Here is a 17,226-nt window from a genome sequence, read left to right as displayed (position 1 = left end):
CTCTCCGTCCGTCTCTCTCTTTCTCTCTCCGTCCGTCTCTCTCTCTCTCTCCGTCCGTCTCCCTCTTTCTCTCTCCGTCCATCTCTCTCTCCTTCTCTCTCCGTCCGTCTATCTCTCTCTCTCCGTCTGTCTCTCTCTGTCTGTCTGTCTCTCTCGCTCTTTCTCTCTCCGTCCGTCTCTCTCTCCCTCTCTTTCTCTCTCCGTCCGTCTCTCTCTCTCTCTCTTTCTCTCTCCGTCCGTCTCTCTCTCTCTCTCTCTCTCTCCTTCTCTCTCCGTCCGTCTCTCTCCGTCCGTCTCTCTCTCTCTCTCCGTCCGTCTCCCTCTCTCTCTCCGTCCGTCTCTTTCTCTCTCCGTCCGTCTCTCTTTCTCTCTCCGTCCCTCTCTCTCTCTCTCTCCGTCCTCTCTCTCTCTCTCTCCGTCCGTCTCTTTCTCTCTCCGTCCGTCCCTCTCTCTCTCTCCGTCCGTCTCTTTCTCTCTCCGTCCGTCTCTCTCTCTCTCTCTCCTTCTCTCTCTGTCCGTCTCCCTCTCTCTCTCCGTCCGTCTCTCTTTCTCTCTCCGTCCGTCTCTTTCTCTCTTTATCTCTCCGTCCGTCTCTCTCTCTGTCCGTCTCCCTCTCTCTCTCCGTCCGTCTCCCTCTCTCTCTCCGTCCGTCTCTCTTTCTCTCTCCGTCCGTCTCTCTCTCTCTCTCTCTCTCTCCTTCTCTCTCCGTCCGTCTCTCTCTCTCGTCCGTCTCCCTCTCTCTCTCCGTCCGTCTCTCTTTCTCTCTCCGTCCGTCTCTTTCTCTCTTTATCTCTCCGTCCGTCTCTCTCTCTCTCTGTCCGTCTCCCTCTCTCTCTCCGTCCGTCTCTCTTTATCTCTCCGTCCGTCTCTTTCTCTCTTTATCTCTCCGTCCGTCTCTTTCTCTCTTTATCTCTCCGTCCGTCTCTTTCTCTCTTTATCTCTCCGTCCGTCTCTCTCGCTCTCCGTCCGTCTCTCTCGCTCTCTCTCCGTCTGTCTCTCTCGCTCTCTCTCCGTCCGTCTCTCTCGCTCTCTCTCCGTCCGTCTCTCTCGCTCTTTCTCTCTCCGTCCGTCTCTCTCGCTCTTTCTCTCTCCGTCCGTCTCTCTCTCTCCCTCTCTCTCTCTCTCCGTCCGTCTCTCTCTCTCTCTCCGTCCGTCTCCCTCTCTCTCTCCGTCCGTCTCTCTCTCTCCGTCCGTCTCCCTCTCTCTCTCCGTCCGTCTCTCTCTCTCTCTCCGTCCGTCCGTCTCTCTCTCTCTCTCTGTCCGTCTCTCTCTCTCTTTATCTCTCCGCCCGTCTCTTTCTCTCTCCGTCCGTCTCTTTCTCTCCGTCCGTCTCTCTCCGTCCGTCTCTCTCTCTCTCCGTCCGTCTCTCTCGCTCTTTCTCTCTCCGTCCGTCTCTCTCGCTCTTTCTCTCTCCGTCCGTCTCTCTCTCTCTGTCCGTCTCTCTCTCTCTGTCCGTCTCTCTCTCTCTGTCCGTCTCTCTCTCTCTGTCCGTCTCTCTCTCTCTGTCCGTCTCTCTCTCCGTCCGTCTCTCTCTTTCTCTCTCCGTCCGTCTCTCTCTTTCTCTCTCCGTCCGTCTCTCTCTTTCTCTCTCCGTCCGTCTCTCTTTCTCTCTCCGTCCGTCTCTCTCTTTCTCTCTCCGTCCGTCTCTCTCTCTCTCTCTCCGTCCGTCTCTCTCTCTCTCTCTCCGTCCGTCTCTCTCCTCTCTCTCCGTCCGTCTCTCTCTCTCTCTCTCTCCGTCCGTCTCTCTCTCTCTGTCCGTCTCTCTCACTCTTTCTCTCTCCGTCCGTCTCTCTCTCTCCGTCCGTCTCTCTCTCTCTCTCTCGCTCTCTCCGTCTCTCTCTTTCTCTCTCTCTGCGTCCGTCTCTCTTTCTCTCTCTCTCCGTCCGTCTCTCGCTCTCTCCGTCTCTCTCTTTCTCTCTCCGTCCGTCTCTCTCTCTGTCCGTCTCTCTCTCTGTCCGTCTCTCTCTCTCTCTCTCTCCGTCTCTCTCTCTCTCCGTCTCTCTCTCTCTCGCTCTCCGTCCGTCTCTTTCTCTCTCCGTCCGTCTCTCTCTCTCTCTCTGTCCCTCTCTCTCTCTCTCTCTCTCTGTCCCTCTCTCTCTCTCTCCGTCTCTCTCTTTCTCCCTCTCCGTCCGTCTCTCTCGCTCTTTCTCTCTCCGTCCGTCTCTCTCTCTCTCTTTCTCTCCGTCCGTCTCTCTCTCTCTCTCGGTCCGTCTCTCTCCGTCTCTCTCTCTCCCGTCCGTCTCTCTCTCGCTCTCTCCGTCTCTCTCTCTGCGTCCGTCTCTCTTTCTCTCTCTCTCCGTCCGTCTCTCGCTCTCTCCGTCTCTCTCTTTCTCTCTCCGTCCGTCTCTCTCTCTGTCCGTCTCTCTCTCTCTCTCTCTCCGTCCGTCTCTCTCTCTCCGTCTCTCTCTCTCTCGCTCTCCGTCCGTCTCTTTCTCTCTCCGTCCGTCTCTCTCTCTCTCTCTCTGTCCCTCTCTCTCTCTCTCTCTCTCTCTCTCTCTCTGTCCCTCTCTCTCTCTCTCCGTCTCTCTCTTTCTCCCTCTCCGTCCGTCTCTCTCGCTCTTTCTCTCTCCGTCCGTCTCTCTCTTTCTCTCTCCGTCCGTCTCTCTCTCTCTCTCTCTCCGTCCGTCTCTCTCTCTCTCTCTCTCCGTCCGTCTCTCTCTCTCTGTCCGTCTCTCTCACTCTTTCTCTCTCCGTCCCTCTCTCTCTCTCTCTCTGTCCCTCTCTCTCTCTCTCCGTCTCTCTCTTTCTCCCTCTCCGTCCGTCTCTCTCGCTCTTTCTCTCTCCGTCCGTCTCTCTTTCTCTCTCCGTCCGTCTCTCTCTCTCTCTCTCTCCGTCCGTCTCTCTCTCTCTGTCCGTCTCTCTCACTCTTTCTCTCTCCGTCCGTCTCTCTCTCTCTCTTTCTCTCTCCGTCCGTCTCTCTCTCTCTCTCTTTCTCTCTCCGTCCGTCTCTCTCTCTTTCTCTCTCCGTCCGTCTCTCTCTCTCTCTCTTTCTCTCTCCGTCCGTCTCTCTCTCTCTCTTTCCGTCCGTCTCTCTCTCTCTCTTTCTCTCTCGGTCTCTCTCTCTCCGTCTCTCTCCGTCTCTCTCTCTCTCGGTCCGTCTCTCTCACTCTCTCGGTCCGTCTCTCTCCGTCTCTCTCTCTCTCGGTCCGTCTCTCTCACTCTCTCGGTCCGTCTCTCTCTCGCTCTCTCTCTCTCCCGTCCGTCTCTCTCTCTCTCTCTCGCTCTCTCCGTCTCTCTCTTTCTCTCTCTCTGCGTCCGTCTCTCTTTCTCTCTCTCTCCGTCCGTCTCTCTCTCTCTCGCTCTCTCCGTCTCTCTCTTTCTCTCTCCGTCCGTCTCTCTCTCTGTCCGTCTCTCTCTATCTCTCTCTCCGACCGTCTCTCTCTCTCTCTCTCTCCGTCTCTCTCTCTCTCGCTCTCCGTCCGTCTCTTTCTCTCTCCGTCCGTCTCTCTCTCTCTCTCTCTCCGTCCCTCTCTCTCTCTCTCTCTCTGTCCCTCTCTCTCTCTCTCCGTCTCTCTCTTTCTCCCTCTCCGTCCGTCTCTCTCGCTCTTTCTCTCTCCGTCCGTCTCTCTCTCTCTCTTTCTCTCCGTCCGTCTCTCTCTCTCTCTTTCTCTCCGTCCGTCTCGCTCTCTCTCCGTCCGTCTCTCTCTCTCGCTCTCCGTCCGTCTCCCTCTCTCTCTCTCGCTCTCCGTCCGTCTCCCTCTCTCTTTCTCTCTCCGTCCGTCTCTCTCCCTCTCTTTCTCTCTCTCCGTCCGTCTATCTCCCTCTCTCTCTCCGTCCGTCTCTCTCCCTCTCTCTCTCCGTCCCTCTCTTTCTCTCTTTCTCTCTCTCCGTCCGTCTCTCTCCTCTCTCTCTCCGTCCGTCTCTCTCCCTCTCTCTCTCCGTCCGTCTCTCTCTCTCTCTCTCCGTCCGTCTCTTTCTCTCTCTCTCTCCGTCCGTCTCTCTCTCTCTCCGTCCGTCTCTCTCTCTCTCCGTCCGTCTCTCTCTCTCTCCGTCCGTCTCTCTGTCCGTCTCTCTCCGTCCGTCTCTCTGTCCGTCTCTCTCCGTCCGTCTCTCTCTCTCTCTCCGTCCGTCTCTCTCTCTCTCTCTCTCCGTCCGTCTCTCTCTCTCCGTCCGTCCGTCTGTCTCTCTCTCCGTCCGTCTCTCTCTCTCTCTCCGTCCGTCTCTCTCTCTCCGTCCGTCCGTCTCTCTCTCTCCGTCCGTCCGTCTCTCTCTCTCTCCGTCCGCTCTCTCGTCTCTCTCTCTCCGTCCGTCTCTCTCTCTCTCCGTCCGTCTCTCTCTCTCTCCGTCCGTCTCTCTCTCTCTCGTCTCTCTCAGTCTCTCTCTCCGTCTCTCTCTCGTCCGTCTCTCTCTCTCTCTCCGTCCGTCTCTCTCTCTCCGTCCGTCCGTCTCTCTCTCTCCGTCCGTCCGTCTCTCTCTCTCTCCGTCCGTCTCTCTCTCTCTCTCTCCGTCCGTCTCTCTCTCTCTCCGTCCGTCTCTCTCTCTCTCCGTCCGTCTCTCTCTCTCTCTGTCTCTCTCAGTCTCTCTCTCAGTCTCTCTCTCTCAGTCTCTCTCAGTCTCTCTCTCTCAGTCTCTCTCTCTCTCTCTGTCTCTCTCTCTGTCTCTCTCTCTCTCTGTCTCTCTCTCTCTCTGTCTCTCTCTCTGTCTCTCTCTCTCTCTGTCTCTCTCTCTGTCTCTCTCTCTCTCTGTCTCTCTCTCCCTCTCTGTCTCTCTCTCTCTCTGTCTCTCTCTCTGTCTCTCTCTCTCTCTCTCTGTCTCTGTCTCTCTCTCTCTCTGTCTCTCTCTCTCTCTCAGTCTCGCTCTCTCTCTCAGTCTCGCTCTCTCTCTGTCTCGCTCTCTCTCTCAGTCTCGCTCTCTCTCTCTCTGTCTCTCTCTGTCTCTCTCTCTCTCTCGTCTCTCTCTCTCTCTCAGTCTCGCTCTCTCTCTCAGTCTCGCTCTCTCTCTCAGTCTCGCTCTCTCTCTCTCTCGTCTCTCTCTCTCTCTGTCTCTCTCTCTCTCTCAGTCTCTCTCTCCCCCAGAGCTGACCGGAAGGGTCCAGAAGTTAATTACCTCTCACAGCATCAGCCAGTCAGAAACACAAACACACACACACTCTGCCTGCGATGTCATTAGCTCAGCAGGGCTTTAATAACTCCATCCTGGGAGAGAAAGAGAGAGGGGGGAGGGGAGAGGGAGCAAGCCAGAGAGAGAAAGATTGGTAGAGCAGAGAACCAAGACTGAGGTGAAGATGCTCAGAGAGAGAAGCTGACTGGTATTGAGGGTATACACTGATTGTACACAACTGACCCTGATATGTGGTCTGGTTTGTGGGCTCTACATTCCCCAGGTCTGTGTTCTGCATCAGCACAGTCGGCAACGCTCTCCCTGCCCACATTGTTTCCATGACACCTACTCCCGTCTCCTGGTTACCAGCGGCTGTCCAGTTCTCCCTCCCTCCCATCACAGCAATGCTAGATGCTCCTCTTCTCATGTATCAACAGGCTTCACTACCGGTCAGAGATAAAACAAGAGTGCATTCTGTCTGTAGCCTGGGCTGTCTGCAAAGCGCAACTCATATCTGCTGTCTGTGAGCCTGTCACTCTAGCACCCCCTGGCTGTATGGCTGTAAGTAGATCTAATTTCCAGGTACAAGTGGCATCAAGCATGTTGTTTGCTGGTTTTTGGTTCTCTGAACAGAATGGCACTCAAGACTACAGGCCAGAAGAAGGAGGCTAAGTTCAACTGTTTTACTCCTGGAGTGAGTACAGGAACTAAAAGGTTTTGTTCTCTACTCACCACACTGAAGTCCAGGTTCTGCTCAATCCACTCCTGTCCATCCTTGAACTCATCGTGGAGGCCCATCATGTACAGGCTGTCTAAGGCGTCCACTATGGTCGCCCCCATCTGGGAATTACCTGGACAGAGGACAAACACACACAGGGATAGGGTCTTAAAGTGACTTATTACCATATGCACAGCATATGTGGCCCATGTCAAATGAATGAAACCCACAACTCCTGGGCCAAGAGTTTTTCCTAGTCAGGTCACAGTCCTGGCTCTGTGTTTTATCATTGAAAAATGCTGTCCCCCTATCAGTAGAAGGTGTTGTCCCCATAACAATTGGAGGTCTTGTCCCCCTATCAGTAGAAGGTGCTGTCCCCATAACAGTAGGAGGTCTTGTCCCCCTATCAGTAGGAGGTGCTGTCCCCATAACAGTAGGTGGTCTTGTCCCCATAAGAGTAGGAGGTCTTGTCCCCATAAGAGTAGGAGGTCTTGTCCCCATAAGAGTAGGAGGTCTTGTCCCCATAAGAGTAGGAGGTCTTGTCCCCATAACAGTCGGAGGTCTTGTCCCCATAACAGTCGGAGGTCTTGTCCCCATAACAGTCGGAGGTCTTGTCCCCATAACAGTCGGAGGTCTTGTCCCCATAACAGTCGGAGGTCTTGTCCCCATAACAGTCGGAGGTCTTGTCCCCATAACAGTCGGAGGTCTTGTCCCCATAACAGTCGGAGGTCTTGTCCCCATAACAGTCGGAGGTCTTGTCCCCATAACAGTAGGAGGTCTTGTCCCCATAACAGTAGGAGGTCTTGTCTCCATAACAGTAGGAGGTCTTGTCCCCATAACAGTAGGAGGTCTTGTCTCCATAACAGTAGGAGGTCTTGTCCCCATAACAGTAGGAGGTCTTGTCCCCATAACAGTAGGAGGTCTTGTCTCCATAACAGTAGGAGGTCTTGTCTCCATAACAGTAAGAGGTCTTGTCCCCATAACAGTAAGAGATCTTGTCCCCATAACAGTAGGAGGTCTTGTCCCCATAACAGTAGGAGGTGCTGTGTCATTACACAGGGCGTGACTTTGGGCCCCTGCACCACATAGATAGATGGATAGATGGATATAACCCGTTTTAGCTTGGTCATTGTATTGCCATTCCGGGCTTTCACCATTTTAAAGTCAGAGGGATTGGAAGAGCGGTCTTCCCCTCTCCAGAGTCTAACGCAATTACTAGCTCACTACGGCTAGCAGTGATCTTCATTAAAACATGACAGACAGCCAAATCACTCACACTCCACTTTCTCTCCAATCCCTCCCTCAATATCACCACAGGCCAAGGGAGTGATGCAGTCTGCCCAGGGTGGTGAGCGTTGGTCATTATAATTCACTTTAATTAAGACCAAAGCTTGATCACTAGCTCTTCTACCATGCTCTCTAATACGGCCCTCTTTTTAAGACTTCTGCTCTAATAGGCTTTCCTGTGGCTCAGTTGGTAGAGCATGGTGTTTGCAATGCCAGGGTTGTGGGTTCGATTCCCACGGGGGGGCCAGTACAAAAAAATATATAAAAAAATAAATGCATGTAATTAAATGAAATGTATGCATTCACTACTGTAAGTCGCTCTGGATAAGAGCGTCTGCTAAATGACTAAAATGTAATGTAATACCGCAGCTCAGATTAATACTAGTTATACTACTACAGCTCAGATGAATACTACAGTTATACTACTGCAGCTCAGATTAATACTAGTTATACTACTACAGCTCAGATGAATACTACAGTTATACTACTGCAGCTCAGATTAATAATAGAGTTATACAACTGCAGCACAGATGAATACTAGAGTTATACTACTGCAGCTCAGATAATACTAGAGTTATACTACTCAGCTCAGATAATACTAGAGTTATACTACTGCAGCTCAGATGAATACTACAGTTATACTACTGCATCTCAGATGAATACTACAATTATACTACTGCATCTCAGATGAATACTACAATTATACTACTGCATCTCAGATTAATACTAGAATTATACTACTGCAGCTCAGATTAATACATTATACTACGCAGCTCAGATTAATACTAGTTATACTACCGCAGCTCAGATTAATACTAGTTATACTACCTGCAGCTCAGATTAATACTAGAGTTATACTACTGCAGCTCAGATGAATACTAGAATTATACTGCTGCAGCTCAGATGAATACTAGAGTTATACTACTGCAGCTCAGATTAATACTAGAGATATACTACTGCAGTTCAGATTAATACTAGAGATATACTACTGCAGCTCAGATTAATACTAGTTATACTACTGCAGCTCAGATTAATACTAGAACTAATACTGAAGTTCAGTGTTATAGTCTTAATACTGTTGCTCTTTTTGATAGCTCTTAACAAGGCCTACATCTCTTGTTATTACCACAGCCTGACTAGGCTTATATTTGATCTTATTAGAGTACTGGTGCTCTAATGCTGTGGCTGGTTGGACTACTGGTGGGTGCTGCTGTGGCTGGTTGGACTACTGGTGGGTGCTGCTGTGGCTGGTTGGACTACTGGTGGGTGCTGCTGTGGCTGGGTTGAACCCTGCAGCCCGGGTCTTATCAGTAACTCTATTATGAGGACAAGCCAGGCTGTAGTTCTGCAGGAGATGCAGTGTTATTATCATTATTGACAGCAGCCTTAAATCACTCTAAAAATACATTCACCGGGCTGGCTAGCTGAGGATGACACTGAGGCTGAGACTCTGGGCTGCCTGAGACTCTGGGCTGCCTGAGACTCTGGGCTGCCTGAGACTCTGGGCTGCCTGAGACTCTGGGCTGCCTGAGATCTGGACAGATTGGCCCTCCTGGTAGTAGAACAGTCAGGACCGCCACGTGTCACGCCTACTGCCAGCAGGGAACCATGTCTGTCCCTATACCCTCCTCTACCTCCATTTATTCTATGCCCGCTCACTCCATCTGTCCTTCATTGAGCTACACACTGGAATCCAACCCTCCACCCATCAGAATTCATTTCAATTAAATGAAGGAAGTGAATTGAAATGTAATTAATGAATGAAATTATGTCCTTCCTCTCCCTCTCTCTCTCCCTAGTCCCTGTCTGTACATCATTTTCATCTCAACATCTTTATCTAATCCCTCTCTCCATGTCTGTCCTTCATTCTTCTGTACTTGTCACTTCATCAGTCTTACCATAAATAAAATTGTTTTCCCTCGGTCCCGCCCTCCCTTACAACCTTTCAAATTGGGCCAATCATATCACATTAACCTGGATTGGCATTTTCACCTGGTAGTATTTAAAGATGTCAGACATTATTTATCTGAAACAAATTGCCCAGGATGAGGTTTATTTGGGGAACAATCATCACAGCTACACATTCCCTCCCTCTCTCTGACCCTCTGCCAGTTTCATTAGGTGACAGATTTCCTAGCACTCCAGTATGACTCCACACATGGCACGAACCGTGATGGTTTCATTATTCAGACCTCATTTTCTCTGTCTTGTAAACTGGCGGGTGTGTGAATGAGAGGGGAAATGCAGGGGGCGGGATAGCTCAACCCTGGGCCCAGTGGAGTTATGGGAGAAAACCAGACAGACAGTCGCTGAGTCTATGCTAAAGCCTCCTCTCAGCCCCCCCTCTCTTCTCTGTCCATCTAGCAATCTTTCTCCAGCTCCTCTCTTCACCTCTCTGTCTCTCCCCTCCTTCCCTCTGCGCATTTAGCATTCTCCCTCACCCTCTCACTTCTCCTTCACTCTCACCCTGTTCTCTCATCCCTCTCACTCTCTGTTTCTTCTGGGTAAACAGCAAGTGGGTCTGGCTTAATGAGCAGTGTGTAGTCGGAGCAGCCAACCCTCTCCATGGCTAACTCGAACCACGCTCCGCTCCTCCTATGCCCACCACCAAGTTACTCAAATTATATGGCTCTGCATTGAAACATCTGCTGCTGCATCTGTCCACTGGCCGGCTCCTTTGAGCATCTCTGACTGGGCCTTCAATGAGAACCTGACCCTACATTCATAGATTGACTGTGGATTTACTGCAGGCCCCACACCATCACGGCCAAGACAGACACACTTGAGGCTCCCTCCCACTAAGAACACAGTGAAACTGGTAATGCTAATGACTAGATTAAAGCCATACGTCATAGATCTCTCTTACCAAAGGGTTTGCTGTTAGCTCCACAGGGCTATAACACCAGAGCCTGTAACCAGAACACAGTGGGACTCGTAACAACACAGTAGGCCTGATCAGAGTTTTATTTGCTACTGGGTTCAAGATTACATCACGTGCTAGTGATGGGGTAAAAAAAATAAATGGAGAGTTGCATATTTCTTAATTTTATGTTATTTTTTATTTCACCTTTATTTAACCAGGTAGGCCAGTTGAGAACAAGTTGTCAGTTACAACTGCGACCTGGCCAAGATAAAGCAAAGCAGTGCGACACAAACAACAAAAGAGTTACACATGGAATAAACAAACATACAGTCAATAACACAATAGAAAAGTCTATATACAGTGTGAGCAAATGAGGTAAGATTAGGGAGGTAAGGCAATAAGTAGGCCGTAGTGGCGAAGTAATTACAATTTAGCAATTAAAACACTGGAGTGATAGACGTATAGAAGATGCATGTGCAAGTAGAGATACTGGGGTGCAAAGGAGCAAAATAAATAAATAAATAATATGGGGATGAGGTAGTTGGATGGGCTATTTACAGATGGGCTATTTACAGCTGCAATGATCTGTAAGATGCTCAGACAGCTGATGCTTAAAGTTAGAGAGGGAGATATGAGTCTCCAGCTTCAGTGATTTTTGCAATTCATTCCAGTCATTGGCAGCAGAGAACTGTAAGGAAAGACGGCCAAAGGAGGCATTGGCTTTGGGGGTGACGATTGAAATATACCTGTTGGAGCGCGTGCTACGAGTGGGTGCTGCTATGGTAACCAGTGAGCTGAGATAAGGCGGGGCTTTTCCTAGCAAAGACTTAAAGATGACCTGGAGCCAGTGGGTTTGGTGACGAATATGAAGCGAGGGCCAGCCAACGAGAGCATACAGGTCGCAGTGGTGGGTAGTATATGGGGCTTTGGTGACAAAACGGATGGCACTGTGTTAGACTGCATCCAATTTTCTGAGTCTTGGACTAGTCAACAACATTATTTTGGTACGAGCTAACAGAGTATGAACTTTCAAAAGTATGGTTTTCACTGGACAGTTACTTGTAATTAAGGTAATTCTTGCAGGGACATGTGTTCGGAGTTCGGCTAGACGCCAGCGAACTGAAGCAGGCCTTTACACTACAAAGGTATCTTTCCTGGGACTAGTGTCGTCAAAGTAGTGTAGTATAAAGAGTCCCTTAGCATAGTTGATGTTGCATGTCCTGAGTGCCCTGGCTGAAAGGTTATTCAGGTCTGTGCTATGGTAAATTATAATATACTTATAACCGTGTATACTACACTGATAAGATAATAACCATTATTTAAATAGGCAAGTCAGTTAATAACAAATTCTTATTTACAATGATGGCCTACCGGGGAACAGTGAGTTAACTGCCTTGTTCAGGGGCAGAACAAGAGATTTTATGTTGTCAGCTCAGGGATTCGATCCAGCAAACTTTACAGTTACCAGCCCAACGCTCTAACCACTAGGTTACCTGCCGCTCCCATATTCACAAAGCTGAGAGACATTTGTGTACTAACTAGAAGCCTGGCCCTTGATCATGACTCTCAGTTCCATTGGTGACAAAGGACTGCATCCAATTTGCTGAGTAGAGTGTTGGAGGCTATTTTGTAAATGACATAGCCAAAGTCAAGGATCGGTAAGATAGTCAGTTTTACGAGGGCAAATTTGGCAGCATGAGTGAAGGATGCTTTGTTGTGAAATAGGAAGCCGATTCTAGATTTAATTTTGGATTGGAGATGCTTAATGTGAGTCTGAAAGGAGAGTTTACAGTCTAACCAGACACCTAGGTATTTGTAGTTGTCCACATATTCTAAGTCAGAACCGTCCAGAGTAGCGATGCTGGACGGGCAGCAACGGAAGGAGAGTTGTATGGCATTGAAGCTCGTCTGGAAGTTAGTTAACACAGTGTCTAAAAAAGGGCTAGAAGTATACAGAATGGTGTCGTCAGCGTAAAGGTGGACCAGAGAATCACCAGCAGGAAGAGCGACATCATTGATATATACAGAGAAAAGAGTCGGCCGAGAATTGAACCCTGTGGCACCCCCATAGAGACTGCCAGAGGTCCGGACAACAGGCCCTCCGATTTGACACACTGAGCTCTGTCAGAGAAATTGTTGGTGAACCAGGCGAGGCAGTCATTTGAGAAACCAAGGCTGTTGAGTCTGCCGATAAGAATGTGGAAATTGACAGAGTCGAATGCCTTGGCCAGGTCGATGAATACAGCTGCACAGTATTGTCTCTTATCGATGGCGGTTATGATATCGTTTAGAACCTTGAGCGTGGCTGAGGTGCACACATGACCAGCTCGGAAACCAGATTGCATAGTGGAGAAGGTACAGTGGGATTCGAAATAGTCTGTGATCTGCTTGTTATCTTGGCTTTCGAAGACCTTAGAAACGCAGGGTAGGATAGATACAGGTCTTTAACAGTTTGGGTCTAGAGTGTCTCCCCCTTCGAAGAGGGGGATGACCGCGGCAGCTTTCCAATCTTTGGGGAACTCAGGCGATACGAAAGAGAGGTTGAACAGGCTAGTGATAGGGGTTGCAACAATTGCGACGGATAATTTTAGAAATAGAGGGTCCAGATTGTCTAGCCCAGCTGATTTGTAGGGGTCCAGGTTCTGCAGCTCTTTCAGAACATCAGCTATCTGGATTTGGGTGAAGGAGAAATGGGGGAGGCTTGGGCAAGTTGCTGTGGAGGGTGCAGAGCTGTTGACCGGGATGGGGTAGCCAGGTGGAAAGCATGGCCAGCCGTAAAAAAATGCTTATTGAAATTATCGATTACCGTAGATTTATCGGTGGTGAAAGTGTTTCCTAGCCTCAGTGTAGTGGGCAGCTGGGAGGAGGTGCTCTTATGGACTTTACAGTGTCCCAGAACCTTTTGGAGTTTGTGCTACAGGATGCAAATTTCTGTTTGAAAAAGCTAGCCTTTGCTTTCCTAACTGCCTGTGTATATTGGTTCCTGACTTCCCTGAAAAGTTGCATATCGCGGGGGCTAGTCGATGCTAATGCAGTACGCCACAGGATGTTATTGTGCTGGTCATCTGTTCCTGGTTCTAAATGTTTTGAATTGGGCATTCTTATTTAAGATGGTGAGGAAAGCACTTTTAAAGAATAACCAGGCATCCTCTACTGACGGAATGAGGTCAATATCCTTCCAGGATACCCGGGCCAGGTCAATTAGAAAGGCCTGCTCGCTGAAGTGTTTTAGGGAGCGTTTGACAGTGACGAGGGGTGGTCGTTTGACCGCAGACCCATTACGGACGCAGGCAATGAGGCAGTGATTGCTGAGATCCTGGTTGAAGACAGCAGAGGTGAATTTAGAGGGCAGGTTGGTCAGGATGATATCTATGAGGGTGCCCATGTTTACGGATTTGGGGTTGTACCTGGTAGGTTCATTGATAATTTGTGAGATTGAGGGCATCTAACTTTGATTGTAGGACGGCCGGGGTGTTAAGCATGTGCCAGTTTAGGTCCCCTAACAGTACGAGCTCTGAAGATAGATGGGGGGCAATCAATTCACATATGGTGTCCAGGGCACAGCTGGGGGCTGAAGGTATTCTATTACAAGCGGCAACGGTGAGAGCCTTGTTTCTGGAAAGGTGGATTTTTATAAGTAGAAGCTCAAATTGTTTGGGCACAGACCTGGACAGTATGACACAACTATGCCGGTTATCTCTGCAGTAGATTGCAACTCCAACCCCTTTCGCAGTTCTATCTTGTCTGAAAATGTTGTAGTTCGGGATTTTTGGTGGCCTTCCTAAGCCAGGATTCAGACACGGCTAGGACATCCGGGTTGGCAGAGTGTGCTAAAGCAGTGAATAAAACAAACTTTGGGAGGAAGCTTCTAATGTTAACATGCATGAAACCAAGGCTTTTACGGTTACAGAAGTAAAAAAATTAGAGCGCCTGGGGAATTGGAGAGGAGCTACGCGCTACAGGGCCTGGATTAACCTCTACATCACCAGAGGACCAGAGGAGGAGTCGGATTAGGGTACGGCTAAAGGCTATAAGAACTGGTCGTCTAGTGCGTTCGAAACAGAGAGTAAAAGGAGCAGGTTTCTGGGCACGGAAGAATAGATTCAAGGCATAATGTACAGACAAGGGTATGATAGGATGTGAATACAGTGGAGGTAAACCTATGCATTGAGTGACGATGAGATCGGTTTTGTCTCTAGCGACACCATTTAAACCAGGTGAAGTCACCGCATGTGTGGGAGGTGGAACAAAAGGGCTAGCTAAGGCATATTGAGCAGGGCTGGAGGCTCTACAGTGAAATAAGACAATAATCACTGACCAAAACAGCAATGGACAAGGCATATTGACATTAGGGAGAGGCATGCGTAGCCAAGTGATCATAGGGTCCAGTGAGTAACTAGGCGAGCTGGAAACACGGCGATTCAAACAGCTAGCGGGCCGGGCCTAGCAGGCGGGCCTTAAGGGGACGTCGCGACGGAAGAGTCTGTTGAAGCCTCGTCGGACGGTTACGTCGGCAGACCAGTCGTGATGGATCGGCAGGGCTCCATGTAGGTAGTAAAAGGGTCCAGGGCCAATTGGAAAAATAGGTATTGTAGCCCAAGAAATTGTCTGATGGACCTTTTCAGCTAGCCAGGAGGTGGGCCTAGCTTGGGGCTAGATCCAGGCTAACTGGTGCTTGCAGTAGTCACTCGGATAGCAGCTTGATAGCTGCGATGATCCAGGTGTAAAGGTTCAGAGCTTGCTGTAGGAATCCGGAGATGTGGTAGAGAAAAGGCAGTCCGATATGCTCTAGACAGCTAGCGGGCCGCGTTTGGCAGGCTAGCAGATGGACCTTCAGGGGACGTCGCGACGGAGGAGCCTGTTGAAACCCCCTCGGGCGGATTACGTCGGTAGACCAGTCGTGATGGATCGGCGGGGCTCCGTGTCGGCAGTAAAAGGGGTCCAGGCCAATTGGCAGAATAGGTATTGTAGCCCAAGAAGTGGCTGATGGACCTCTTCAGCTAGCCGGGAGATGGGCCTAGCACGAGGCTCGCTCCAGGCTAACTGGTGCTTGCGTCGGGACAGAGACGTTAGCCAGCAGTAGCCACTCGGATTGCAGCTAGCTAGCTGCGATGATCCAGGTGAAAAGGTTCCGAGCTTGCTGTAGGAATCCGGAGATGTGGTAGAGAAAAAGCAGTCCGATATGCTCTGGGTTGAATCGCGCTGTGCAGACTGGCAGGAGTTGACCGGGCTGAGGTTAGCTGATGACCGCTAGCAGTGGCTAACTGACTACAAGCTAGTTAGCAGCTAGTTAGCAGGCTAGCTTCTGTTGGGGGTTCCGGTTCTAAAGTATAGAAAATAGCAGATCCATACCACATTGGGTGAGGCAGGTTGCAGGAGAGTATGTTGAAATTGAGGTTAAAAATATATATGAAGAAAAAATATATATATACACGGGACACGATGTCTGACTGCTACGCCATCTTGGATAATATTATTTTTGCTCTAGTCAGCTGTACCTGCACCAAAACGCTGTTATTTTTCCTTCTATAGCTTGTTCTCCATCTTTTTAAATGGTGAGCCAACATGTTTTCAGCACTTTGATTTCCATGACTGATCAAAACTCAATTTCTCATGGCTCTCTTGTCCCCTATGCAGCAGACATTCAGTGCCTTCAAAAAGTATTGACACCCCTTCACTTGAAAAAATGTTTTGTCACTGGCCTACCTACACATAATACCCCATAATGTCAAAGTGGAATTATGTTTTTTGCAATTTTTACTAATTCATAAAAATGAAAAGCTAAAATGTATTGAGTCAATAAGTATTCAACCCGTTTGTCATAGAAAGCCTAAATAATTACAGAAGTAATACTTTTCTTAATGTCACACAAATGACTACCTCATCTCTGTACCCCACACATACAAATTCTCTCTCAATCTCTCAGTTGAGCAGTGAATTTCAAACACACATTCAACCACAAAGACCAAGGAGGGCAGCTATTGTAAAAAAATAAAATAAAAAAAAGATTGAATATCCCTTTGAACATTGTGAAGTTATTAAATGCAATTTAGATGGTATATCAATACAATTAGTCACTACAAAGATACAGGTGTCCTTCCAAACTCAGTTGCCAGAGAAGAAGGAAACTGCTAGGGGTTTCACCATGAGGCCAATGGTGACTTTAAAACAGTTAGAGTTTAATGTGTGTGTGTGTGTCACAGCTATACACACACACACACACACACACACACACACACACACACACACACACACACACACACCACACACACACACACACACACACACACATATATATAGGAGAAAACTGAAGATGGATCAACAACATTGAAGTTACTTCACAATACTAATCTAATTGACAGAGTGAAAAGAAGGAAGCCTGTACAGAATGAAATATATTCCAAAATATTCATCCTGTTTGCAAAAAGGCACCAAAGTAATATTGCAAAAAATGTGGCAAAGCAATTCACTTTTTGTCCTGAACACAAAGTGTTTTGGATTTGCCCCAAACATTACAACACATTACTGAGTACCACTCCCCATATTTTCCATTGTAGCTTTATCATGTTATGGGTATGCTTGTAATCGTTAAGGACTGGGGAGTTTTTCAGGATCCAGAAGAAACGGAATGGACCTAAGCACAGGCAAAATCCTAGAGGGAAACTTGGTTCAGACTGTTTTCCACCAGACACTAGGAGATGATTTCACCTTTCAGCAGGACAATAAGCTAAAACACAAGGCCAAATCTACAATGGAGTTGCTTACCAAGAAGACAGTGAATGTTCCTGAGTGGCCGAGTTACAGTTTTGACTTAAATCTACTTGAAAATCTATGGCAAGACCTGAAAATGGTTGTCTAGCAATGATCGACAACCAATATGACAGAGCTTGAAGAATTTAGAAAATAAAATTGGCAAAGGTTGCACAATCCAGGTGTGGAAAGCTCTTAGAAAGTGGCGCAGCAGTCTAAGGCACTGCATCTCAGTGCTAGAGGCGTCACTACAGACCCTGGTTCAATTCCGGGCTGGATCACAACCGGCCGTGATCGGGAGTCCCATAGGGCGGCGCACAATTGGCTCAGCGTTGTCCGGGTTAGGGGAGGGTTTGGCCGAGGTAGGCCGTCATTGTAAATAAGAATTTGTTCTTAACTGACTTGCCTAGATAAATAAAGGTTAAATAAAAACTAATATATATATATATATATATATATATATATATATATATACACACACACATGTATACATACATACATACATTTTTTTTATTACCCAGAAAGACTCACAGCTGTAATCACTGCCAAAGGTGCTTCTACAAAGTAT

At 48.6% G+C, this 17,226-nt stretch overlaps 1 protein-coding gene across 2 annotated transcripts in view; it reads right to left on the bottom strand.

Annotated features, from left to right (window-relative positions):
• Positions 1-17,226, bottom strand: part of LOC106582087 (mannosyl-oligosaccharide 1,2-alpha-mannosidase IB) — a 142,344-nt gene that overhangs the window by 41,685 nt on the left and 83,433 nt on the right. For both annotated transcript variants that reach the window (XM_014164819.3, XM_014164820.3), the window contains exon 6: positions 5,773-5,891. In XM_014164819.3, the coding sequence (XP_014020294.1) occupies positions 5,773-5,891 (119 nt within the window). The remainder of the gene's footprint in view (positions 1-5,772; positions 5,892-17,226) is intronic.

Source organism: Salmo salar, chromosome 21 (assembly GCF_965601325.2).
Source record: "Salmo salar chromosome 21, fSalSal1, whole genome shotgun sequence".
In the NCBI taxonomy this organism is placed as follows: Eukaryota; Metazoa; Chordata; class Actinopteri; order Salmoniformes; family Salmonidae; genus Salmo; species Salmo salar.
Note: the sequence above shows the minus strand (reverse complement) of the source record. Positions and strands in the feature narration are given on the sequence as shown.